The sequence below is a fragment of the Bubalus kerabau genome, chromosome 6 (assembly GCF_029407905.1).
Source record: "Bubalus kerabau isolate K-KA32 ecotype Philippines breed swamp buffalo chromosome 6, PCC_UOA_SB_1v2, whole genome shotgun sequence".
NCBI classification, from domain to species: domain Eukaryota; kingdom Metazoa; phylum Chordata; class Mammalia; order Artiodactyla; family Bovidae; genus Bubalus; species Bubalus kerabau.
In genome coordinates this window covers 93,528,303-93,555,198 of record NC_073629.1, presented here as the reverse complement: position 1 = coordinate 93,555,198, position 26,896 = coordinate 93,528,303, and the positions used below count along the sequence as shown (strand labels likewise).

The following is a 26,896-nucleotide window of genomic DNA, read 5'->3' as shown; positions in this document are numbered from 1 at the left end:
AGGCTGAGCGTCGAAGAATTGATGCTTTTGAACTGTGGTGTTGGAGAAGACTCTTGAGAGTCCCTTGGACTGCAAGGAGATCCAACCAGTCCATTCTGAAGGAGATCAGCCCTGGGATTTCTTTGGAAGGAATGATGCTAAAGCTGAAACTCCAGTACTTTGGCCACCTCATGTGAAGAGTTGACTCATTGGAAAAGACTCTGATGCTGGGAGGGATTGGGGGCAGGAGGAGAGGGGGACGACAGAGGATGAGATGGCTGGATGGCATCACTGACTCGATGGACATGAGTCTGAGTGAACTCTGGGAGTTGGTGATGGACAGGGAGGCCTGGCGTGCTGTGATTCATGGGGTCGCAAAGAGTCGGACACGACTGAGCGACTGAACTGAAGGGAAAGAGAGTTTTCTGCATAGACGTGGTGACTGGATGGAAACCTCCATGGTTTCAAGCTTCTGCACACAGTTTTTGTATGAATTATGTTGTTTTGTTTTCTGCCGCGGGTGGCTTTCGGTATCTTAGTTCCCCCGCCAGGGACTGAATCCAGACTATAGAAGTGAAAGCTCAGAGTCCTAACCATTGGGCAGCCAGGGAACTCCTGCACACATGTTTTCTAACATCGGCTCAAATGAGCTCGCAGGGCAGCTGTGTGGTGCTGATCAGGGTATGTCAAAAATTTTCTGCTGGGCAAATTTGACGGGTGCCTAGACACGACTTAGCGACTAAACCAGTAACAACAGCAGCCACGTTTTACTGCTTACAGCACCAGACACTGTCCACACCAAGTCTTTTCCTTTCATATCTAGGAACGTGAGAATGGGTTGAATGATCTTTTCAAATGAGGAAATGGACGTTTAAAATTTTCCCCATTTATCAGACTCCAAAACTGTTTTTCGGCTTCTCTTTTTCTCCAGTTTCTGCTGCTGCTGCTGCTGCTAAGTCGCTTCAGTCGTGTCCAGTTTCTGCTGCTGCTGCCAAGTCGCTTCGGTCGTGTCCGATTCTGTGCGACCCCATAGACGGCAGCCCACCAGGCTCCCCCGTCCCTGGGATTCTCCAGTGTTCTTGCCTGGGGTGCCATTGCCTTCTCCAATGCATGAAAGTGAAAAGTGAAAGTGAAGTCGCTCAGTCGTGTCCGACTCTTAGCGACCCCATGGACTGCAGCCCACCAGGCTCCTCCGTCCATGGGATTTTCCAGGCAAGAGTACTGGAGTGGGTTGCCATTGCCTTCTCCGCTTGTTCCAAAACAGAAGGGCGTGGCTTCCAAACTGGCTTTTTGACCGCCTGGAGATCAAGAAACCGAGCGAAGAGGCCGGGGCCCCGCCCACTCTGCGGTAGGCGGGACCCTCGTAGGGCCTGTGGGCGGCGCCTTCCGTGGGCGGGGGCGGGGAGCCGGAAGTGGCCCCGCGGAAGGGCACAAAGTGTACTGATGTACCTGACCCATTGTCGCGGGGCACCGAGGGCCGCGGCCTGATCTCCATACACCAGAACTCCCAATTCTCCGCGTTCTAGCTGCTGCCGCCTCCTGGGACGATGGTGGCCCGCCTGCTGCTGCGCTCTTGGTCCCGGGGCCTTGCCGTTGGCCCGGGAGCCCCATGTCGGCCCTTGAGCACCGGCTTCGAGCCCAGCCAGTACCTGCAGCGCAGCATCGTGCCCACTCTGCACTACCAGGACAGCCTGCCCAGGTGAGCCCGGCTTCCAGGTCCCTGTCGCCCACAGCCAGCCGGGGGTTCGGCCCCAGACTTTCTCCAGTCACTCTTGTCTCTTCCACCGAACCCTCTTGCACCCCCAAAGCTTCACCTGGGACGCTGCCGCATTCTCCAGTCTGAAAATCCCGTGGCACTGGAGTTTAAGAACGCTCAAGTTCTCTTCCAGAATCCACCCCCTCCCCGCCGCCCCACCCCACACCGCTACCATCATAGTTCTCTCGGATTTTCTCTCTTGGGCTCTTCTCAGACTCCTCCAAAAACTCAACTGCCAATCAGATATCTAATCGTCCCTCACATTTCTTTTTTTTTTTTTTCGTCCCTCACATTTCTCTCTGAACAAATGTACAACCTGTATATGTCCACCATTACTCTTACGCTTCCAGCTAGGGTGTCGCCCGAATTCCTGCACAGAATATGGATCGGCCAGTTCCTGATACATAACACTGATAGTTACTCTCCTTCAGCTTCTCCCACCACCACCTTTTTCGCAGCTGCTGCCAGAACCCTCAGCCCCACTCCCGATGTCTCCAGTCCTCTTCTGTTTTAGCACCTGTCAGTCCCCCAAGCTGACTCAGATATTTACCTTACCCTCCAAGTCCTCAGCATTCTAAGTCCAGCCTTCACCTGGAACCCTTTCATCCCTACCAAACCTTCCTCAACACTCCCCCACTTTCCTCCCCCTAAAATATCCTCCCTAATCCACACTACTCCCTGCAACTTAGCCAAACCTTACAGGATTCTAGACAACATCTTCAGTACTCCTCCTCAAATCTTACTTTATTCACATTAGATCCAGTTCAGTTCAGTTCAGTTGCTCAGTCCTTTCCGACTCTGCGACCCCATGGACTGCAGCACACCAGGCTTCCCTGTCCGTCACCAGCTCCCAAAGCTTATTCAAACTCATGTCCTTTGACTCAGTGATGCCATCCAAACCATTTCATCCTTTGTCGTCCCCTTCTCCTCCCACCTTCAATCTTTCCCAGCATCAGGGTCTTTTGCAATGAGTCAGTTCTTTGCATCAGGTGGTCAAAGTATTGGAGCTTCAGCTTTAGCATCAGTCCTTCCAATAAATATTCAGGACTGATTTCCTTTAGGATGGACTGGTTGGATCTCCTTGCAGTCCAAGGGACTCTTAAGAGTCTTCTCCACACTGCAGTTCAAAAGCATCAATTCTTCGGCACTCAGCTTTATTGTCCAACTCTCACATCCATACATGACTACGAGAAAAACCACAGCTTTGACTAGATGGACCTTTGTCGGCAAAGTAATGTCTCTGCTTTTTAATATGCTGGTCATAATTTTTTCTAGGTTGGTCATAACTTTTCTTCCAAGGAGCAAGCATCTTTTAATTTCATGGCTACAGTCACCATCTGCAGTGATTTTGGAGCCCCCCGAAATAAAGTCTGTCACTGTTTCCATTGTTTCCCCATCTATTTGCCATGAAGTGATGGGACCAGATGCCATGATCTTAGTCTTCTGAATGTTGAGTTTTAAGCCAACTTTTTCATGCTCCTCTTTCACCCTCATCAAGAGGCTCTTTAGTTTTCACTTTCTGCCATAAGGGTGGTGTCATCTGCATATCTGAGGTTATTGATATTTCTTCTGGCAATCTTGATTCCAGCTTGTACTTCATCCAGTCCAGCATTTCTCATGATGTACTGTGCATATAAGTTAAATAAGCAGAGTAACAGTATACAGCTTTGATGTACTCCTTTCCCAGTTTGGAACCAGTCTGTTGTTCTGTGTCCAGTTCTAACTGTTGTTTCCTGACCTGCATATAGGTTTTTCAAGAGGCAGGTCAGGTGGTCTGGTATTCCCATCTCTTTCAGAATTTTCCACAGATTATTGTGATCCACATAGTCAAAGGCTTTGGCATAGTCAATAAAGCAGAAGTAGATGTTTTTCTGGAACTCTCTTGCTTTTTCAATGATCCAACAGATGTTGGCAATTTGATCTCTGGTTCCTCTGCCTTTTCTAAAACCAGCTGGAACATCTGAAAGATGACGGTCCATGTACTTGAAGCCTGGCTTGGAGAATTTTGAGCATTACTTTGCTAGCATGTGAGATGAGTGCAATTGTGTGGTAGTTTGAGCATTCTTTGGCATTGCCTTTCTTTGGGATTGGCATGAAAACTGACCTTTTTCAGTCCTGTGGCCACTGCTGAGTTTTCCAAATTTGCTGGTATATTGAGTGCAACACTTGCACAGCATCATCTTTTAGGATTTGAAATAACTCAACTGGAATTCCATCACCTCCACTAGCTATGTTCATAGTGCTTCCTAAGGCCCACTTGTCTTCGCATTCCAGGATGTCTGGTTCTAGGTGAGTGATCACACCATAGTGGTTATCTGGGTCACGAAGATCTTTTTTGTATACTTCTTCTGTGTATTCTTGCCACTTCTTAATATCTTCTGTTTCTGTTAGGTCCATACCATTTCTGTCCTTTATTATGCCCATCTTTGCATGAAATGTTGCCTTGGTGTCTATGATTTTCCTGAAAAGATCTCTTGTCTTTCCATCCTATTGTTTTCCTCTATTTCTTTGCATTGATTGCTGAGGAAGGCTTTCTTATCTCTCCTTGCTATTCTTTGGAACTCTGCATTCAAATGGGTATATCTTTCCTTTTCTCCTTTGCCTTTTGCTTCTCTTCTTTCCACAGCTATTTGTAAGGCCTCCTCAGACAACCATTTTGCCTTTTTGCTTTTCTTTTTCTTGGGGATGGTCTTGATCACTGCATTCTGTACAATGTCACAAACCTCTGTCCATAGTTCAGGCACTCTGTCTATCAGATCTAATCCCTTGAATCTATTTGTCACTTCCACTGTATAATCGTAAGGGATTTGATTTAGGTCATACCTGAATGGTCTAGTGGTTTTCCCTACTTTCTTCAATTTAAGTCCAAACTTGGCAATAATGAGTTCATGATCTGAGCCACAGTCAACTCTTGACCTTGTTTTTGCTGACTGTATAGAGCTTCTCCATCTTTGGCTGCAAAGAATATAATCAATCTGATTTCAGTATTGACCATCTGGTGATGTCCATGTGTAAAGTCGTCTCTTGTGTTGTTGGAAGAGGGTGTTTGCTATGACCAGTGCGTTCTCTTGGCAAAACTGTATTAGCCTTTGCCCTGCTTCATTCCGTATTCCAAGGCCAAATTTGCCTGTTACTCCAGGTGTTTCTTGACTTCCTACTTTTGCATTCCAGTCCCCTATAATGAAAAGGACATCTTTTTTGGGTGTTAGTTCTAAAAGGTCTTGTAGGTCTTCATAGAACCATTCAACTTCAGCTTCTTCAGCATTTCTGGTTGGGGCATAGACTTGGGTTACTGTAATATTGAATGATTTGCCCTGGAAACGAACAGAGATCATTCTGTCTATTTTGAGATTGCATCCAAGTACTGCATTTTGGACTCTTTTGTTGACTATGATAGTTACTCCATTTCTTCTAAGGGATTCTTGCCCACAGTAGTAGATATAATGGTCATCTGAGTTAAATTCACCCATTCCAGTCCATTTTAGTTAGCTGATGCCTAAAATGTGAATGTTTACTCTTGCCATCTCCTGTTAGACCACTTCCAATTTGCCTTGATTCATGGTTCCTATGCAGTGTTGCTTTACAGCATCGGGCTTTACTTCCACCACCAGTCACATCCACAGTTGGGTGTTGTTTTTGCTTTGGCTCCATCTCTTCATTCTTTCTGGAGTTATTTCTCCACTGATCTCCAGTAGCATATTGGGCACCTACCGACCTGGGGAGTTCATCTTTCAGTGTCCTATCTTTTCACCTTTTCATACTGTTCATGGGGTTCTCAAGGCAAGAATACTGAAGTGTATTAGATCCAGAGCCCACCCAAATTCTATGCCTCTTCACCATAGCTACTCTCCCCACCCTCTTAACACTTCTTCCAGAATTTACTTCCCCTATGAAACAGCCCCAATATATCTTCCTCTCTCCTTCCCTCACCCAGTATTTTCTTTAATTCAGCTTCCTGTTTTCCCAGTCTTTGAACTCCCAGCCTTAAATTAAGCTGCCAGGTCTCCTCCAGTATTAGCAATTTCCCCAAAGTTCTTCACCCTCTACAATCAAACTTTGCTTACTTGCTTACCAGTTAGTTCCTAGTGCAAAGTTCCAAATTTCTTTCAAAAACCTTTTTACTTCCTTCCTTACCAAGCTGCCCATCAGGGATCTCACAGTCCAGGGGTTGGAGACCAACTCTCATTGTAAATAGAACCAAGATTGTCACAGACATCCCCCAGAACTACTAGGTTGCTCTTTTTCTCTACAACCAGGAGCCTCTTAACCCTTAACTCCCAGCCCACCTTCTCAGGAATATCATCTGAGGTGATTCTTGTGAAGTTACAGTGTGCAAACTTCTAAAACAGACTAAAATGAGATTATCTAGTCCCAACCCCGCTGTTTAAATTTGGTAGGAGGTCTGGGAGGAGAAAGAAAAAGTCCCTGTTCCTGTGAGATAAGCCTTGACCTCCTATGTCTGAGCTGAGCCTGTATGTAGGGGAAAGGTGAGGGATGACAGAGTCTCTTTGCTTGCCAAGCCCAGCAGCAGTTGGCCTTTAACTTTTAGATAGGCCTGGGCATGGAACAACAGACTGGTTCCAAATAGGAAAAGGAGTATGTCAGGGCTGTATATTGTCACCTTGCTTATTTAACTTGTATGCAGAGTACATCATGAGAAATGCTGGACTGGAAGAAATACAAGCTGGAATCAAGATTGCTGGGAGAAATATCAATAACCTCAGATATGCAGATGACACCACCCTTATGGCAAAAAGTGAAGAGGAACTAAAAAGCCTCTTGATGACAGTGAAAGTGGAGAGTGAAAAAGTTGGCTTAAAGCTCAACATTCAGAAAACGAAGATCATAGCATCCGGTCCCATCACTTCATGGGAAATAGATGGGGAAACAGTGGAAACGGTGTCAGACTTTATTTTTCTGGGCTCCAAAATCACTGCAGATGGTGACTGCAGCCATGAAATTAGAAGACGCTTACTCCTTGGAAGGAAAGTTATGACCAACCTAGATAGCATATTCAAAAGCAGAGACATTACTTTGCCAACAAAGGTTCATCTAGTCAAGGCTATGGTTTTTCCTGTGGTCATGTATGGATGTGAGAGTTGGACTGTGAAGAAGGCTGAGCGCCGAAGAATTGATGCTTTTGAATTGTGGTGTTGGAGAAGACTCTTGAGAGTCCCTTGGACTGCAAGAAGATCCAACCAGTCCATTCTGAAGGAGATCAGCCCTGGGATTTCTTTGGAAGGAATAATGCTGAAGCTGAAACTCCAGTACTTTGGCCACCTCATGTGAAGAGTTGACTCATTGGAAAAGACTCTGATGCTGGGAGGGATTGGGGGCAGGAGGAGAAGGGGATGACAGAGGATGAGATGGCTGGATGGCATCACTGACTCGATGGAAGTGAGTCTGGGTGAACTCCGGGAGTTGGTGATGGACAGGGAGGCCTGGCGTGCTGCGATTCATGGGGTCGCAAAGAGTCGGACACGACTGAGCGACTGAACTGAATTGAACTGGGCCCCACCCAGGTTTAAGATCAGAGGGATTTTCTCCACTGTAGAATTGGAAAGCCGAGAAGAATATTAAAGTCAAGGAATATGAAGATCCTTTCTTTCACTCTGCAGAACAAATATCCTGGAGCTACAAATAGTAGCTCCCATCACCTGTGTATAATTCTGTAAACAATGACTCCCTCAGGCCTCTACTTCGTCACCTGTATGTTGAGAGTTAGATGAGATTCCTTATCTCTGAGATTCTGGAAAGGTAAATTGTATTATCTTTACACTCATTTAGATGTCACACTTAATGAAAAGCCCAGGCTTGAAGTCTGGTAGAACTTAGATTTAGATTCCAGATCTGACACTATAACTTCAGGCAGTTCTGTCCACTTCTTTGAGCCCAGTTCTTACCTGCAAAGTAGTATCAGAATGCACAGTTCATAGGGCTGTTGTGAGGGTAGAGTGAGGTAAAATGCCAAAATAGTTGGCATCTTCTCTTGTTAGTTGGCAAGAGAAGGACTAGCCTCTTAATATCAGTATTAGGTGGTCCAACTGGGCCTCCCTTCTTCCCTCATCCTTTTTCTGGTCATATCCCTGCCTTATAATCAAGTGACTTTGGACTTGCTTTCTTCTAGGAAGCCTTGCAGTATCATTTGCTTGGTTTCCAGCTATTATGTTTTTTTCCTTTGTTCTTTTTTAGTGTAGGCAAATATACAAAACATAAAATTTACCCCTTTAACTATTTTTAGGTGTGCAATTCAGTTAAGTGTTTTTTTTTCAGGGTTATGTTTTATGCACTGAGCAATTAATCTCAGAATATAAAACCGCAAGTCTGGAGAAGACAAAGGGTGGATCAGCCTGATCTACACATTTACATTGTTAACTTGATAAACATTGATTGACATGAATTTGGAGACCAGTCAGTCATGGTGAGGAGTTACTGTATAGTGGGGGAGATTTGACAGGTAAGCAGATATAGTTATAGTATAATTGATCAGTGGGAAGCAGCATTTCATGGTGGTTACGGTCATGAGAGAGGAGTCAGATTTGATTTTTAATCCAGCTCTACTTACTATCTTCATGGCTGTGAGGAAATCATGTAACCTGAAAATGGAGTGTTAATATTACCTTCCTCTCAGGGTTGTTAAAGTTAAATACCCTGATATAAAACGCTTAGCACAAAGCCAGGCATATAGCAAGTACTCAGTAGATATTCTCAAGTGCTATAACTACCTTAAATATTTGTTGCATATTGCATTGTATGAGTGTGGTGGTGGGAGTGACTTAGTGCCTGGCAGAGAAAGGAAGCTTCATAGAGGAGGTGCTATTTGAGTTGGAATTTGAAGATTACCACATGAGAGGAGTGAGGCAAGGATAGAACAGCATGTGCTAAGAAACAGAAGTCTGAAAATGCATGACGTGTTCAAAAATTTTGAGAAGCTGATGGGAGGCCCAGCTCAAGGTAGAGACTCATCACTTGGGCCCTAAGTTACTAGAGTTGGGCTGGTGTGTGTGTGTCTGTGTGTTGGCTGGGTTGGGGGAGTGGCACTGTGTCTTAAAAAAAATAGTAATGGGCCACTATTTTAGGCCTATGGTTGACCCACAGTCATTGTCAATTATCTTGTGATTTCTTTTAACCCCTAATCATTTTAGATGATAGCTGGTGTTCAAGACAAAATGGGCATGTTCTCTAGAATTCACATGGGAGGCAGGCGGGCCCAAGTTTCCAAGGTGTGGAGGATAACAGATAGAAACAGTAACGCTCTGAGCCCCGAAGGCATGTTCTCCGGACAAATTGTCTTGACAACCAGAATGATTTTACCAGAATAATATAGATTCTGTAAATAATATAGATTCTATAAATAAATATATATAATATACTTATTTATATTATATATATAATATAAATAATATAGATTCTGTAAATAATATAGATTGTGTAAAAATACAAAAGGCTTTATACCTGTGTTCTTGCAGGGAGAATAATAAAACGCCTACTGCTTGGAGGCTTCTTAGATATTCATATCAGAGTCACTTAGACAGGAGATAAATCAGGTTGGTGCTAACTTTTCTTCCATCCTTATAATAGCAAATGGTGTTTAGATGGGGATGGGGTTCTTTGATAGAGGGTGGGGAAAGAGAACCCACATGGTTAAAATGAAACTGCCAGGGCTCTCTCAAGGCTGTAGCTCTGTAGCTCTTTTCAAGGCACCTGGTGAACAACCCCTCAAGGAGCTCAAGGGACTTCAGCTGTGCCTTTGAAACCACTTCTGGTGTTCCTTGAGGAACTGTGGAGGAAGGGTTGTGCACATACTGAAAAGGCCACAGTAAGGGCAGTTGTGTAGCAAGTTATAGGAAGCCCAATTAAACTGGTTTTAGCCAAAAGGAATGTGTGAACCCACAGACCCGAAAAATCCAGGTTGGGTTAAAAGGTCCAAATGATGTCATCAAGACCCTGATTTGCCTTCCCACTCAACTCTTCATTTGTGTGACTCCATTTTCAAGTAGGCTCTCTCCTCATGAACCTCCTCTCTCCTCATGGTGCCATAGTGGCAGCCATCACCTAAGGCATAGCTTTCGCACTCATTTCTTAGTAACTCAGATGTTAGAGATTCCCTTCTTCATCCTAACAGTTAAAAAAAAAACCCAAACTCCTATAGTTAAGTCTTTAGATTCTTGCTAGGTCTCATTGAGTCTGAACCAGTAAGCTTTAAGCGCACCCCTGGGAGCTGGGCATGGAGTCAGCTCTACCTGAACTGCAGGGACTTAAATAGAAAGGGTGCTCTTACTAAAAGAAGTGAAAGTTTGGGGTAGGCAAAACACCAATATGGTGAAACCCCATTCCAGGCACTGAGGCAGAGATGATGAGCTAGTTCCCTAGGAACACGAGCAGAGTTTGAATCTATAGGACTTGACGACCAAGTAAGTAAAAAACAAAAAACGTATTTATCAGAAGAAAAGCATTGACAAACCTAGACAGTGTATTAAAAAGCAGAGACATTACTTTGCCGACAAAGGTCTGTATTGTCAAAGCTATGGTTTTTCTAGTAGTCATGTATGGATGTGAGAGTTGGACCATAAAGGCTGAGCACCAAAGAATTGATGACTTTGAACTGTGGTGCTGGAGAAGACTCTTGAGAGTCCCTTCCACAGCAAGGAGATCAAACCAGTCAATCCTAAAGGGAATCAATCTTGAATATTCACTGGAGGGACAGATGCTGAAGCTGAAGTTCCAATACTTTGGCCACCTGATGGGAAGAGCCAACTCATTAGAAAAGACCCTGATGCTGGGAAAGATTGAAGGCAGGAGGAGAAGGGGATGACAGAGGACAAGATGGTTGATGGCATCACTGACTCAATGGACATGAGTTTGAGCAAGCTGCGGGAGATGGTGAAGGGCAGGGAAGCCTGGCGTGCTGCAGTCCATGGAGTCGCAAAGAGTGGGACACAACTGAGCGGCTAAACAACAACAATCGAGTGCTTGCTGTGTGCCAGGCACTGTTCTGAGTCTGTGACATGTGTTGCCTCATCGAATTTGCACACAACACTGAAAAGTACGTATTAGTATCATCTCCACTTTATGTACGAGGAAAGTTACATGCAGAGCAGCAGCATGCCCAGAGTCACACAGCTGTGAATGGTGATGCCAGAGTCTGCCCTTTCACCATCGTGCAGTTCTGCTGCCTTGCCGCAGAAGGAATCAACAGGATTCCTGCGGTTGTGGTCACAGAATTGTAAAGGAGCCTTAGAAACAGTCTCTTTCAGTTCCTTCATCTTCCTGAGGAAAAAATTGATCACCAGAGACGAACATAACTTGTTTAGAAACATTTCTAACAGCTTTATTGAGATATTGGAGAAGGAAATGGCAACCCACTCCAGTATTTTTGCCTGGAAAATCCCATGGATGGTGGGACTTGGTAGGCTGCATACAGTCCCTGGGTTGCAAAGAGTTAGACACGACTGAGCAACTTCACTTCACTTTATTGAGATATAATTCACATGCCATAAAATTGACACTTAAAAAATTGAGATATAGTAGATTTACAGTATTATATAAGTTTCATGTGTACAACATAGTGACTGATAATTTTTAAAGATTGTACTCCATTTATAGTTAATATAAAATGGTGGCTATCCTTGATGTGCTACAGATACATCCCTGAAGGTTATTTTGTACCTAGTGGTTTGTACCTCTTAACCCCCTACCCCTGTTTTGCCCTTCACTGCTTCCTTCTCCCCACTAGTTTGTTTTCTGTATCTGTGTTTCTTGTTATATTCACTAGTTTTATTTTTAAATTTCACATATAAATGATACCATACAGTATTTGTCTTTCTCTGTCTGACATATTTCACTAAGCATAATACCCAAGAATATGCATTCCTCACAGGACTCCTGGTGAGCTGGGCGTGACTTGACAGTCCATCCCTTGGTTGGCTGGCCCATGGATAGACCTGTGTTTCTCTTTTGTATGGTTCTCTGTCAAAAATACACCAATAAATTTAAAAATAGAACTTTTTTTCATCTTAGGAAAGAAAAAGACTGTTGTTCAAAGTAAGTAGAATTAAAATCCATGCCAGTGCAGGGTTAACACAGGTATTATAACTGTGACAGGAATCAGGAATATTTTGGCTGCTTCTGCTTCCCCATTTTTAATTTGTTAGTATATTTACTAATTTAGCTTATGAAAATCATCATTAATACATTAAAAGATTATTCTTCTACCTAGAAAATAAAAGGAGTACTCTTGATACTTAAATTCATCTATTCTCATTTGTCAGTGGCTTAGGCTTCCTGTTGTTTTGTTTTTTTGTGTTGTTTTTTTTTTTTTGGAAAGAATTTAAATATCCAGTAATTATTTATGAGTTTGGATTGGCAAGCTAACTAACCTCTTCCACATCTTGTCACCATTACACTGACCTTGTTTTCTCCCCAGGCTGCCTATTCCCAAACTTGAAGACACCATTAGGAGATACCTCAGTGCACAGAAGCCTCTGTTGGATGACAGCCAGTTCAGGTAAATGCTGAGAAACCCAAATGACCATGGTTGGGTGGTTCAGGAGAAGCTGACAAGTGGTGGTGGACCAGTCTTCGGGGAGTGTCTATGATTTGACTGGGTCCTCAGGCACCTGAGACCCAGTCTTTACATTTGCAAGTTCAGGAAATAGATTTTCACTCATGAAGGGGTGACCAAGCCCTAAGGTGAGACTCTTTAACTTGACTGAATAAACAATGGTTTAGACACTAGAATGCCAAATTTGTACTGCCCTGGCAGATTTTACCTCGTCAGCTAGCTGGCACTGGTCATTTGCAGAGGGCATGTGCTCTTGGCAGGGAGCTTCATTGAGGAGAGCACGTGGCAGACCAGAAGTTTGCTTGGTGAGCTTATGTACTGGGTTGTATAGTATGTCCCCTAAATCCACTCCCTTCTCAAAAACCTCAGTATGCAACCTTTTCGGAAAGAGGGTAGTTGTATGTGTAATTAGTTAAGAGCAGTTCAGTTCAGTCCCTCAGTCGTGTCTGATTCTTTGTGACCCCGTGGACTGCAGCATGCCAGGCTTCCCTGTCCATCACCAATTCCCGGAGCTTGCTCAAACTCATGTCCATTAAGATGAGGTCATACTATTAATAGAGAAGGTTTAGTCCTTATTCCAGTCCTTAGAAGGGATAAAGAGACAGCCATGTAAAGACAGAGGCAGGTTGGCGTGTAGTAACAGGCTAAGCAATGCCAAGGATACCTGATAACACCACAAGCCAAGAGAAAGGCCTGGGACAGATTCTCCCTGAGAGTCTTCAGAGAGAGTATGGTCTTGTCAGCATCTTGATTCTGTACTTCTAGCCTCCAGAACTATGAGAGAATACATTTCTGTTGTCTTAAGCCATCTGGTCTGCGGCACTCTGTCTTGGCAATCGTGGGAAACTAATTCAGCCTGGAAGTGGAAAATAATATTGAATATTGTAAAAAAAAAAATGGATTCCATCAGGCTGTTGTATCCTGGTGTAGTACTCTTTTTCCACAATGGGAATTTGTTGTGCAAAACACTGGCCTTGTCATTAGAATCACATAGAGTCTTTCACTGGACAGTGACGGCAAAAAACAGATGAACTGTCCACTGTCTTTTTGTTGTTGTTTAGTCATGGCACCCCACTCCAGTACTCTTTTGCCTGGAAAATCCCATGGATGGAGGAGCCTGGTAGGCTGCAGTCCATGGGGTCGCTAAGAGTCTGGCACGACTGAGTGACTTCACTTTCACTTTTCACTTTCGTGCATTGGAGAAAGAAATGGCAACCCACTCCAGTGTTCTTACCTGGAGAATCCCAGGGACAGGGGAGCCTGGTGGGCTGCCATCTATGGGGTCGCACAGAGTCGGACACGACTGAAGCAACTTAGCAGAAGCAGCAGCAGTCATTAAGTCATGTCCATCACTTTTGTGACCCCATGGACTGTAGCCTGCCAGGATCCTCTGTCCATGGGATTTTCCAGGCAGGAATACTGAAGTGGGTTGCCATTTCCTTTTCCAGGGGATCTTCTCCACCCAGGAATTGAACCCACATCTTCTACATTGGCAGGCAGATTCTTTTATCACTGAGCCACCAGGGAAGCTAATCCACTGCTTTTAAATATTCCATATTAGTCACTTGAAGCTTCTCTTGACATGGTAATGATTTAATAGCTACCCATTATTAAGTATTATTTTTCAAACTATCCTAAATCCTTAGCTTTATAAATATTTTAAAAATCATGTAAGGTGGTGTATTTCTGGGTTAACATATAAAGAAACTGAGACTGAGAAAGATCGAATAACTTGTCCAAGGTCATACAATTTGAAAGTAACAGAGCTAGAATTCAAACTTAGCTCTTCTTGACTCCAAAGCTTTTGGAGTCATTTTCTCCATGTCAAGCTGCCTTCTAGATTACACATTGTTTTATGAGATGTGAATTCACCTTCCTGATCTGTCATTTTAAGAAAATATCTTAGATTTATCTACTTAGATTGATTCTCCTCTTCTGACCAGAGGTACTTTCTGGTTTCAGTCCCAGATTCTAGGGATATGCTAGGGAACCCAAAGTTCTGCAATGCATTTGTGGCCATGAATCTAAAAACCACCTATTCCCTGTCATGGTTTGATTATGTCTTTTCTTGAACATTTCAGGAAAACAGAACAGTTGTGTAAGAGTTTTGAAACTGGAATTGGAAAAGAACTACACGAGCAGCTGGTTGCTCAGGACAAGCAGAATAAACATACAAGCTACATTTCAGGTGGGTAGGCAGGGCTGCGAATGTGGTATTTCCAGAGCCTTCCATAATGGAAAGCAGGGCATCTTCTCTCCTGTTTTGGTCTCACAGGTGTTTTTGGTGAGACCAAAAACGTTTGTGAAGTGTTGTCTCATCCTGTCTTCCTGAGGTGAACATTAAGGCTGAGTGAGTTCTTCCTCCACTGAGGTGTTGTCTGGAGTCTGTGGTCAAGAGCAGTGGCTTGCCTGCTCTGTAGATAGGATCAGGACAGAACCTCATCATTGGTTCTGTCTGAAAAGGATGCAGGATTTAGTTGTGTGTCCTGTATGTATCATTCTAGGTCCTTCATTGTCTGGCCCAGCTGCCCTCTGCAGCCTCGTTTCACCATCCTCCCTGACACACTCATGCTTCAGCAAAACTGAGTAGCTTCTTCCCTCGACCCCTTAGTCTTTTCATTCTTCTGGGCCTTAATCCGTGTTGTTCCCACCACCTTTTTTTACCTGGAAAATTCTTCTTTAAGACCCAGTTAAGATGGTTGTCAGAGGTTGGGAGTAGGGGCTGGCAAAATGGAGAAGAGGATCAAAAGGTACAGACTTGCAGTTATAACCTAAGTCAGTCCTGTGGCTGCACTGTACAGCTGGGTGGCTGTAGTTAGTGCTGTGTTGTGTATTTGAAAGTTGCTGTGAGTATGGATGTTAAAACTTCTAATAAGGAAAAAATTTTATAAGTGTGTATGGTGGTGGATGTGCTGAGCATTTTACATATATACAAATATCGAATCATTATGTTGTACACTTGAAGCTAATATAATGTTATATGTCAATTACACCTCAATTTGAAAAAAGCAGAAAAGACCAGATCTGGGTAGGATGATTTTTCTATAAAACCTTTCAGCCCTTCCCTTTCAGAGTTGGTTGCTTCCACTTCTGTTCCCACTGCACTTCTTTTAACTCAGTTTGTTTGTAGTAAGGTTATACATGCATATCATTTAAAGAATCAAATAGTTTTCTCATGCTTGTTATGAGAAGCCACAGTTTCCTGACCTTGACTTAATTTCTCACTTCTCATTTTGCCCCATTCTCTAAATTACTTACTCATATCAGTGCATCTTTTTTAGTTTTAGGCATTATCTATAGATGTCTCACTATAAAAGATTAGGATTTGTCAGTCTCTTGTGTCCTCACCCCATTTCCATCCCCTTATTGTCACAGTATGCTATGCTGTGCTTAGTCACTCAGTCGTGTCCAACTCTTTGTGATCCCATGGACTGTAGCCCACCAGGCTCCTCTATCGTGGGATTCTTCAGACAAGGATACTGGAGTGGATATCCCCTTCTTCAGGGGATCTTCCCAACCCAGGGATCGAATGCAGATCTCCTGCAATGCAGGCAGATTCTTTACCGACTGTGCCACCAGGGAAGCTACCTGGTGTTTATACTGTTATAATCATGTAAACGCTGTTGTCAGCTGAGTTGTGTAGCACATTGGAATTGTTTTGCCTTTTCCATACTAACTTTGTTTTCTCTAAAATTAATAATTATACCTTCTTCTGTTTTGCTTTCTATGTGCCTAATAATTTATCTGGGAATTTTGTTTTAATTTCTCATCTTCTTAATGGTCTTTCTCCAGTTTTCTTTTTTTCCTGTTTGTTTTACCCTCTTTTCTTTCTTCAGATGTTTCATAATCCTTCTCTGTTGTCTTAGACCTGAATGAGATATTAAAAGTTGTGGGAATTTCTATAAATGAGAGTGGACTTGCCAGTCACAGCTTCACTGTAATGTCATCGGCTAAACCACTTCCTCGGGGCGCCCCTAATGTTGGTGTCTTTGGGTTATTTAGACTTCTTAGGGAAGGCTTTTCCAGTTAACTGCCAAAAGGTATATTCTTGGTTGCTGCTGTTGCAGGAGTGAGATTAAGGAAAGAAGACTTGAGTTCTCATCTATGACTTACGTCTCCCAATTTTACTTTCTCCAGTGAAATAAAACTTAAATCTTCTACTGGAATAGGGAGGGAATCTGGGGGGTGGGGTACTAATTAAACAGCCCTTCAACCAATGTACCTAGGCTACTACATCCTGAGCCATCTGGGGGTTCTGCTGTTTAAGTCATATTGTTTCCTGGCTTTCTTTGCTGCCAGCTTAGGGTTGGCTTTCTCTGACTCTGCTAGATAATTTTATACTTTCCAATATTTGTTCTTTTCTTCTCTCTCATTCTCTTTGCCTTATTGGCTTATGTCTTTTTAAAATTCTTTTACTCAGGGGATCAGAAGCATAAATTCATGTCTTCTTTCATCAAATGTATCTTACCCCCATTTTAATGAATTGCATTCTATTTTAATTCTGTTTATCTCCTTCGCCAGAGTTCATCTGAATTGAAGTCCATGCTCTATCCCCAGGCCGAGGGCCTGGCATGGCACTGATTCTCAAGGAATGAAATGGAATTAATGGATCAACAAATGAATAATAGATAAATTTTTGCCCATTAACCCTTCCCCAATGCTTTATATATAAAAACTACTTCTTCCCATTGAAGATACCCCATATTTGTAGAGTTCACCCATGCTTGCTAATCCAACCAGGAACTTACCTTGAAAACATGTTTTCTAATAAGATACTGTTTCTGGAATTTTTACAAGCATCCACAGGAATACAGAGGGCTAGTTTGAGTGGCTCATATGCACTGAGTTATTTCTAATTGCCTTTCAAGTATTTCCTAAAAGAGGGAGTAGTGTACATAGTACACAGAATGATGGTGAAAACTTTCTGTCATTTTAGGGAGACAGTCAAGTATGGATATTGTCCCTGAAAGGAAGTGAAGCACAGGAGGGGTGGGGATTAAAAACTGTTCTGTTTCAGTCTGAATGCAAGTGAGGAATTACTGTTTTTTATTTCTGTAAGTGTTAAGGAGGAAAACAGAATGAAGAGGAAAAAGCAATTAATAAATATAGAGAAATGTAAGTCAAAACCACAGTGATGGTTATCCACTAGAATGGCTCCAATCAAATAAGACTGATAGTAATGTTAACAACAACACTAGAGATGACTCTGCACATGGACATCACCACATGGTCAACACTGAAATCAGACTAATTATACTCTTTGCAGCCAAAGATGGAGAAGCTCTATACAGTCAGCAAAAACAAGGTCAAAAGCTGCCTATGGCTCAGATCATGAACTCCTTATTGCCAAATTTGGACTTGAATTGAAGAAAGTAGGGAAAACCACTAGACCATTCAGATATGACCTAAATCAAATCCCTTATTATACAGTGGAAGTGACAAATAGGTTTAAGGGATTAGATCTGATACACAGAGTGCCAGAAGAACTATGGATGGAGGTTTGTGACTTTGTACGGGAGGCAGTGATCAAGACCATCCCCAAGAAAAAGAAATGCAAAAAGGCAAAATGGTTGTCTGAGGAGGCCTTACAAATAGCTGAGAAAAGAAGAGAAGTGAAAGGCAGAGGAAAAAAGGGAAAGATATATCATCTGAATGGAGAATTCCAAAGAATAGCAAGGAGATATAAGAAAGCTTTCCTCAGCAATCAAGGCAAAGAAATAGAGGAAAACAATAGAATGGGAAAGACTGGAGATCTCTTCAAAAAAATTAGAAATACCAAGGGGACACCTCATGCAAAGATGGGCACAAAAAAGGACAGAAACAGTATGGACATAACAGAAGCAGAAGATATTAAGAAGAGGTGGCAAGAATACACAGAAGAAGTGTACAAAAAAGATCTTCATGACCCAGATAATCATGATGGTGTGATCACTCACCTAAAGCCAGACATCCTGGAATATGAAATCAAATGGGACTGAGGAAACATCACTACGAACATACCTAGTGGAGGTGATGGAATTCCAGTTGAGCTGTTTCAAATCCTAAAAGATAATGCTGCAAAAGTGCTGCACTCAGAATGGCAGCAAATTTGGAAAACTTATCAGTGGCCACAGGACTGGAAAAGGTCAGTTTTCATTCCATTCCTAAAGAAGGTCAATGCCAAAGAACATGCAAATTACTGCACAATTGCATTCATTTCACATGCTAGCAAAGTAATGCTCAAGATTCTCCAAGCCAGGCTTCAACAGTACGTGAACCAAGAACTTCCAGATGTCCAAGCTGGATTTAGAAAAGGCAGAGGAACCAGAGATCAAATTGCCATTATCCATTGGATCATCAAAAAAGCAAGAGAGTCTCAGAAAAACATCTACTTCTGTTTTATTGACTACACCAAATAAATTGTTGTGTAGATCACAACAAACTGTGGAGAATTCTGAAAGAGATTGGAATACCAGACCACCTGACGTGCCTCCTGAGAAATCTGTATGCAGGTCAAGAAGCAACAGTTAGAACTGGACATGGAACAACAGACTGGTTCCAAATAGGAAAAGGAGTACGTCAAGGTGGTATATTGTCACCCTGCTTATTTAATTTATATGCAGAGTACATCATGAGAAACGCTGGGCTGGAAGAAGCACAAGCTGGAATCAAGATTGCCAGGAGAAATATCAATAACTTGAGATATGCAGATGGCACTACCCTTATGGCAGAAAGTGAAGAAGAACTAAAGAGCCTCTTGATGAAAGTGAAAGAGGAGAGTGAAAAAGCTGGCTTAAAACTCAATATTCAAAAAATGAAGATCATGGCATCTGGTCCCATCCCTTCATGGCAGATAGATGGAAAAACAATGGAAACAGTGAAAGACTTTATTTCCTTGGGCTCCAAAATTACTGCAGACGGTGACTGCAGCCATGAAATTAAAAGATGCTTGTTCCTTGGAGGAAAAGCTTGACAACATATTAAAAAGCAGAGACATTACTTTGCCAACAAAAGTCTGTCTCAAAGCTATGGTTTTCCAAGTAGTCATGTATGGATGTGAGAGTTGGACCATAAAGAAGGCTGAGCACTGAAGAATTGATGCTTTTCAACTGTGGTGCTGGAGAAGACTCTGGAGAGGCCCCTGCACTGCAAGAAGATCCAACCAGTCCATCCTAAAGGAAATCAGTCCTGAATACTCATTAGAAAGACTGATGGTGAAGCTGAAACTCCAGTACTTTGGCTATCTGATGTGAAGAGCTGACTCATTGGAAAAGACCCTGATGCTGGGAAAGATTGAAAGCAGGAGGAGAAGGGGAGGACAGAGCACAAGGTGGTTGGATGGCATCACTGACTCAGTGGACATGAGTTGAGAAAGCTCCAGGAGTTGGTGATGGACAGGGAAACCTGGCATGCTGCAGTCCAGTGGGTCAGGAAGAGTCAGAAACAATTGTGCAACTGAACTGAACTGAGTGGTAACAACTGTTGCTGAGGATGTGGAGAAATTGAAACCCTTGTACACTGCTGGTGGTAATGGTGCAGCCACTTTGGAAGACACCTGGGCAATTCCTCAAAAGATTAAACATAGAGTTCTGGTTCAAGATGGTGGAGTAGAAGGGCATGGAATTCACCTCCTCCCACTGATATGTCAGAAATATTTCTACATGTGGACTGAAAGCTTGCAGAAGACCCCATACAACCAAAGCTGCAAGGAAGGTCCCCACTTAACTGGGTAGGATGAAGGGAAAAGGGAGAGGAGGAAGTGGGACAGGACCTGCGCTCCTGGGAGGGAGCTGTGAAAGATGACCTCTTCCCTCACCTGGCAACCTCCTTCACTGAGTATGAGATCCACCAGGACAGATAGGGAGCTTCAGAGGCTGGAGAGGAGAGTGTAGGAGCTGGCTTGCCACCCTGCAGAGGAGAGAGACCCACAGATGGTCCAGGCCATATTGCCTCACTTCTGAGCCCAAGACACCTGCCTGCTGGTGTGTGCAGCAACTGGGTGCTGAAACTTAGGTTTCAGAGGGCAGACATGGGGGTAGGACGTGGTTTGGCTGTGGGGAGATAGCCCAAAGGGCTTGGAGTATGGCCAGGCTGAACAAAGGGTGTGCACATGATTGATGGTATTGGCACAAAAACAGACATATGTATCAGTGGAACAGAATAGAGAGCCCAGAAATAAATCCACACACCTATGGTCAATTAATCTATCACAAAATAGGCAAGAATATACAGTGGAGACAAGACAGTCTCTTTAATAAGTAGTGCTGGGAAAACTGGACAACTACATGTAAAACAACGAAGTTAGAACATTCTCTAATACCATATACAAAAATAACTCAAAATGATTAAAGACCTAAGTATAAGATCAGTTACAATAAAGCTACTAGAGAAAAACATAAGGAGAATACTCTTTGACATGAACCATAGCAAAGTTTTTTTTTAGGTCTGTCTCCTAGAGTAATGGAAATAAAAGCAAAAATAAGTGAATGGGACCTAATTAAACTTAAAAAGCTTTAAAAGCACAGCAAAGGAAACCATAAACAAAACAGAAAGACAACCTGTGAAATGAGAGAAAATATTTGCTAATGATGTAACCAACAGAGATTAGTCTCCAAAATGTACAAACAGCTCCTACAGTTCAATATAAAAAAACAAACAGCCCAATCAAAAAAATGGGAAGAAGACCTAAATAAACATTTCAACAAAGAAGACATATAGAGATAGCCAATGGGCACATGAAGAGATGCTCAATATCGCTTATTATTTGAGAAAAAAAATATGGGGTATTGCCTCACGCCAATCAAAATAGTCATCATTAAAAAGATCTACAAATAATAAATGCCAGAAAGGGTGTGGAGAAGAGGGAGCCCTCCTACACTATTGGTGGGAATGTAAACTGGTGCAGCCACTATGGGGAACGGTATGGAGGTTCCTTTAAAAACTAAAAATAGGGTTACTATATGATCCAGCATATATGCATATATATGGGCATATATCCAGAGAAAAACTCTACTTCATAAAGGTACATGCTCCCCAGTGTTCATAACTGCACTATTTACAGTAGCCAAGACATGAAAGCAGCATAAATGTCCATCAATAGGTGAATGGATAAAGAAGATGCGGGGGGTAGACATACACACACACACACACAATGGAATATTACTCAGCTATCAAAAAATGAAATAATGCCATTTGCAGCACCATGGATGGACCTAGAGATTAGCACATATACTAAAGTAAGTCAGAGAAAGATAACCATCATGTTACCACATGTGGAATCTAAAATATACACATGAGCTTATTTCTAAAACATGTTTGAGACAGACTCACAGACATGAAAATAAACTTATGATTGCCAAAAGGGGAAAGGTGGTGGGGGAGGGATAAATTAGGAGTTGGGGATTAACAGATACCAATATATCTAAGATAGATAAACAGCAAGGACCTACTGTATAGCACAAGGAACTGTATTCAACATCTTGTAATAATCTATAATGGGTATTGTAAATCAACGCTACTTCATTCTCAGTCAAAAAGCAAAGGGTTAGAGTAGACTTCCCATATGACCCAGCAATCCCTATCCTAGCTATATCTTCCAAGAGAACTGAGAACATAATGTCCTCACACAAAGAAAGCACTAGCATTATAATAACCAACAAGTGGAAACAAATGTCCGTGTACAGGTGAATGGATAAACAAGATACAGTATATTACTGGAACATTACTTACCAATAAAAAGAAATGAAGAACTGATACATGCCACAGTGTGGATGAATTTTCAATACATTATTATAAGTGATAGAGTGTGTGTTCAATTGCTTAGTCGTGCTGACTCTTTGCAGCCACATGGACTGTAGCCCTCCAGGCTCCTCTGTTCAAGAAATTTTCCAGGCAAGAATACTAGAGTGGGTTGTTTTTTTTGTACTGCAGTGGATCTTCCTGACCCAGGGATCGAACCTGCATCTCTTGTGTCTCCTACATTGGCAGGTGGGTTCTTTACCACTAGAGCCACTGGGAAGCCCATAAGTGATAGAAGTCAGATGCAAAAGACGACATATTATATGTTCCCATTTAATGTTTTTGAATTATTGCAAAGCAAAAAAAAAAAAAAAAAAATCAGAAAATTCCACCCTCTGAAAGTGATCGTCATTTCTTCTGAATATGCTTGATTTTTTTTTTCTTTCTCACATTCTCTCTTTAGGAACTCTTTATTGTTCACTTTTATTTTTTAGGCCCCTGGTTTGATATGTATTTAACTGCTCGAGATCCTGTTGTCCTGAACTTTAATCCGTTTATCTCATTCAACCCTGATCCAAAGTCCGAGTATAATGACCAGCTCACCCGGGCCACCAACATGACTGTCTCTGCCATCCGGTTTCTGAAGACACTTCGGGCTGACCTTCTGGAGCCGGAAGTGTTCCATTTGAACCCTGCCAAAAGTGATACCGATACCTTCAAGAGATTCATACGCTTTGTGCCTTCCTTCCTATCTTGGTATGGCGCCTACTTGGTCAATGCATATCCCCTGGACATGTCCCAGTATTATCGGCTTTTCAATTCAACTCGTTTACCCAGACCCCATCGAGATGAACTCTTCACCGATGACAAGGCCAGACACCTCCTGGTCCTAAGAAAAGGACATTTCTACATCTTTGATGTCCTGGATCAAGATGGGAACATTGTGAGTGCCTCTGAAATCCAGGCTCATCTGAAGTACATTCTGTCAGACAATAGCCCGGCCCCCGAGTTTCCGCTTTCCTATCTGACTAGTGAGAACCGGGACATCTGGGCAGAGCTCAGACAGAAGCTGGTGAGTGGTGGCAACGAGGAGACCCTGAGGAAAGTGGACTCGGCTGTGTTCTGTCTCTGCCTAGATGACTTCCCCATTAAGGACTTTGTCCACTTGTCCCACAGCATGCTGCACGGTGACGGCACAAGCCGCTGGTTTGACAAATCCTTTAACCTCATTGTAGCCAAGGATGGCACTGCTGCCATCCACTTTGAGCACGCCTGGGGCGATGGTGTTGCAGTGCTCAGGTTTTTTAATGAAGTGTTTAAAGATAGCACTCAGGCCCCTGCCATCACTCCCCAGAGCCAGCCGGCCAGCACTGACTCTTCTGTGGCCGTACAAAAACTCAACTTCAAGCTGAGCGATGCTTTAAAGACTGGCATTAGCGCTGCTAAGGAAAAATTTGATGCCACCGTGAAAAGCCTCACCATTGACTACATCCGGTTTCAGAGAGGAGGCAGAGAATTCCTGAAGAAGCAGAAGCTGAGCCCTGACTCGATGGCTCAGCTGGCCTTCCAGATGGCCTTCCTGCGGCAGTACGGGCAGACAGTGGCCACCTACGAGTCCTGTAGCACTGCAGCATTCAAGCACGGCCGCACCGAGACCATCCGCCCAGCCTCCGTCTTCACAAAGAGGTGCTCCGAGGCCTTTGTCAGGGAGCCTGCCAAGCATAGCGCTGGAGAGCTTCAGCAGATGATGGCCAAGTGCTCCACATACCACAACCAGCTGACCAGAGAAGCAGCGATGGGTGAGGCGGGGTTGGGGAGCATGCCGTTTGGTCTTGTTGCCCTCAGCTCTGGGGTATGCCTCAGTACTCTTCTGATTTCCACCCTTCTCTAGGCTTAATCCATCTGCCAACTGATTATTATTTTTTCCTTAGCAGTCTGAACAGCCAGACTAGCCACTAGGGACAGACCATTCTCTCCCCCTGAGCAGGAATGGGGCGATGCGTCTGACTTAAATGCATCATCCTCATTTAAGGTCACTTTCAGCTGTGTCACATACTCTCTTCCTATTATTTATTGGTCTTCAGCCTCATTTTTGACAATGCAGGATTTCTAAGCCCACAGCCCCTCTTACTTCAGCCCCGTTGTAGTGTGTTGGCTGCGTGTAAATAGGCCATCTCAGAAGCTCTTCCCTACCTAAGTGGCATCATTTTGCTCCTTTCTGATGAAATTCAAGACCTAGGAAGGACCTGAAGGATCACACAGTCCAGTCCTTTCATGTGGCAGAGTCCTGGAACTAAAAGGGACCTCCGAGATCATTCTGGTCTCAGCCTTCTCTATTTTATAGGTAGGAAGCTGAGACCACTGGCCCAGGATCACACAGCAAATTAGCAGGAAAGCTGAGATTAGAACCTGGTCAAATACCCTTTCCATTTTGTTCCACTGACTCCACCTTGTCCTTTGTACTTGATTTGGGCTTTTGGTTTTCCTTTAGTTTTTGAGTCCATGGTGTGCTCTCCACATACTTTTCGTGACTGTTTAAACTGATTCAATCTCAGAATTTTAAAAATTAGGCGTATCTTAGGCTGATTTTTAGCTCAGCTGTTCACTGCTTTTTTAAAAGGAATATTCTAGAATGCACTGCTCCAGAATTTAGCAAGGTGGAGGTGTGAATGCAGAGGTCAACAAACCCTTCTTCCCCTCTCGAGGATGCTGTGAAGAATATTCCTACCTTGGGTGGGAGGTGTTACTAAGTGAGGTCCCTTTCAGTTCTGAGAGTCTGATTTTCCATTTTGTCTCTGACAGGCCAGGGCTTTGATCGACACTTGTTTGCTCTGCGGTACCTGGCAGCAGCCAGAGGGATCAGCATGCCTGAGCTGTTCCTGGACCCTGCATATAGGCAGATAAACCACAACATCCTGTCCACAAGCACACTGAGCAGCCCAGCAGTGAATATCGGCTGCTTTGCCCCCGTGGTCCCTGATGGTTTCGGCATTGGGTACGCAGTTCAGGACAACTGGATAGGCTGCAATGTCTCTGCCTACCAAAGCCGCAATGCCCATGAGTTTCTCCAGTGTGTGGAGAAGGCCTTAGAAGACATGTTTGATGCCTTGGAAGGCAAAAGGATCAAAACCTAGCTTCTGGGTGAGTGAAAAGCCTCTGTTTCATCAGCATAAAAACTGGGGCCTCTGTAGCCAGTAGGCAGTATTCTGTGACTAATGAAACTAATTATGAGGTGCCTGAGCACCATTGCTATAAGATTTGAGCCTTAAAACCATGGTTTTAAAGCTAAACATATGATTTCCAAGACCATAACTAAAGATGCTGTACGATTTCGGTTTTAAGGACATTATCAGGAGGTAAGACTTGGAAAATAACTCAGATGTACTTATTGTTGAAGCAGAAATAAAATTTAATTCTTTCTTAGAGGTGGTTCCTCTTAGGCTTTTTTGTGTTGTGTTTTGTTTGTTTTAATTGTTTAACCAAATTGCCAAATCTCCACAAAGAGTTTTCCAGCAGTAAATTCGGGTGGCAGTTCCTGTTGGCTCCAGGTTCTTCAGGTAATGGTGGGAAACACGCATCTTTGCTGTAAACATGCTTCTCTCTCCTGGGATATCCTTTCTTTAAAAATCCTCTTCATTTTTCCAAGGAGTAAACTGCTACTGCCTGATTCTGACAGTCCTGCTGCAATAAAGGGGTTATAATACCCTTGGATTTAAGGAGTTCTATTTCACCATTCTTCAAGCCAAATGAAGATTAAGAATGTGTGTGCATTTATTTTTACCAGTTGACTCTTGTGTGCTGATGATGCTCTGTACATTGTGCAGAGCATAGAAACCTCTCCATTGAGGGAGATGAACACAGAATTTATCATTAGAACATCACTGCTCTAGCAATGTATTGTTTAAAATACTGCCATAATGTGAAAAGGAAGCGTATTCTGTTGTTTTTGAAAAGGAAGAGTTTTTTGTTTGTGTTTAATTTTACCTGTGTTTCCAGTGGCTTGCCCAGTGAGTTACTGGACAGCTGGAATTTGAAGTCTGATAATGAGCCAGTCACAAAGTTCTTCCAATGCATTATCTCATTTAATCCTCCTCACACTTCATGTCAACACACCTGCCTGTTTTCTTAGCCAACACCGTCCATCCTTTGCTCAGTAACCATTTGGTAAATACCCAACAGATCCCAGGTCCTCTACTCCGTGATTTGATCGGACAGAGGCATTTGGGGGCCGCCAGTGACTGAAGCAACTTAGCAGCAGCAGCAGCAGCACACATAAACATATGCTGCTTTCATTTAGCAAACATGATCAGGAGTATCTGAACTCGGTATCTGGGTTCCACCATGTCCTTACTTTACGACTATAGGCAAGTTCTTTTGTCTTTCTGGTCTGTGAGTTCCTTTGTAAAATGGGGATAATTCCTGTAGCATGGGGATGTTATAAGAATTAGCTGTAACAATATAGGTGAACTACCCAGTGCACAGTTGGAGCTGAGTCTCTGCTCTCTTGCTCTGTGATGTCTCTGCTGCCACTGTTATATTCCTTAGTGAAATACTCAGCTCTGTTGAATAGCAAGTTCCCCATAGCAGGAGCTCTTAAGACCAAAGCCTCAGTTCAAACTTGATGAAAAAGTATATATTTCATGTTTACATCAGGTGAATGTACCCTTGGGTAGTACACCTTGGGTGCAGGCAGTTCCTTAACAGGGCTATGCCTGCCGGCCTGTCTCAATGTTCAGCATTCCTATTTACAACTTTCCCCACCCCTCCTTCTGGTCTTGGGTTCATGCTGTGAAGGAGTCTATGGGGTGAGTAGAATGGCAAAAACAAGTATTAAGTCTCAGTCCAGTTGGGGCTCACACACACGTCTCGCACATTTGTAC

The 26,896-nt window shown here is 43.2% G+C and overlaps 1 protein-coding gene across 2 annotated transcripts; it reads left to right on the top strand.

The window, feature by feature from the left end:
• Positions 1 to 1,370: 1,370 nt before the first annotated feature.
• On the top strand, positions 1,371 to 25,441 carry CPT2 (carnitine palmitoyltransferase 2). Of its 2 annotated transcripts, none has more exons than XM_055585847.1 (5): positions 1,371 to 1,678; positions 12,162 to 12,242; positions 14,381 to 14,487; positions 22,511 to 23,815; positions 24,819 to 25,441. In XM_055585847.1, exons 1-5 carry the CDS (start codon positions 1,527 to 1,529, stop codon positions 25,148 to 25,150), a joined length of 1,977 nt encoding a protein of 658 aa, XP_055441822.1. In that variant the 5' UTR covers positions 1,371 to 1,526; the 3' UTR covers positions 25,151 to 25,441. The 2 variants fall into 2 exon arrangements, with proteins under 2 accessions (XP_055441822.1, XP_055441823.1); XM_055585848.1 differs by lacking the exon at positions 1,371 to 1,678 and adding an exon at positions 9,976 to 10,781.
• The last annotated feature ends 1,455 nt before the right edge of the window (positions 25,442 to 26,896 follow it).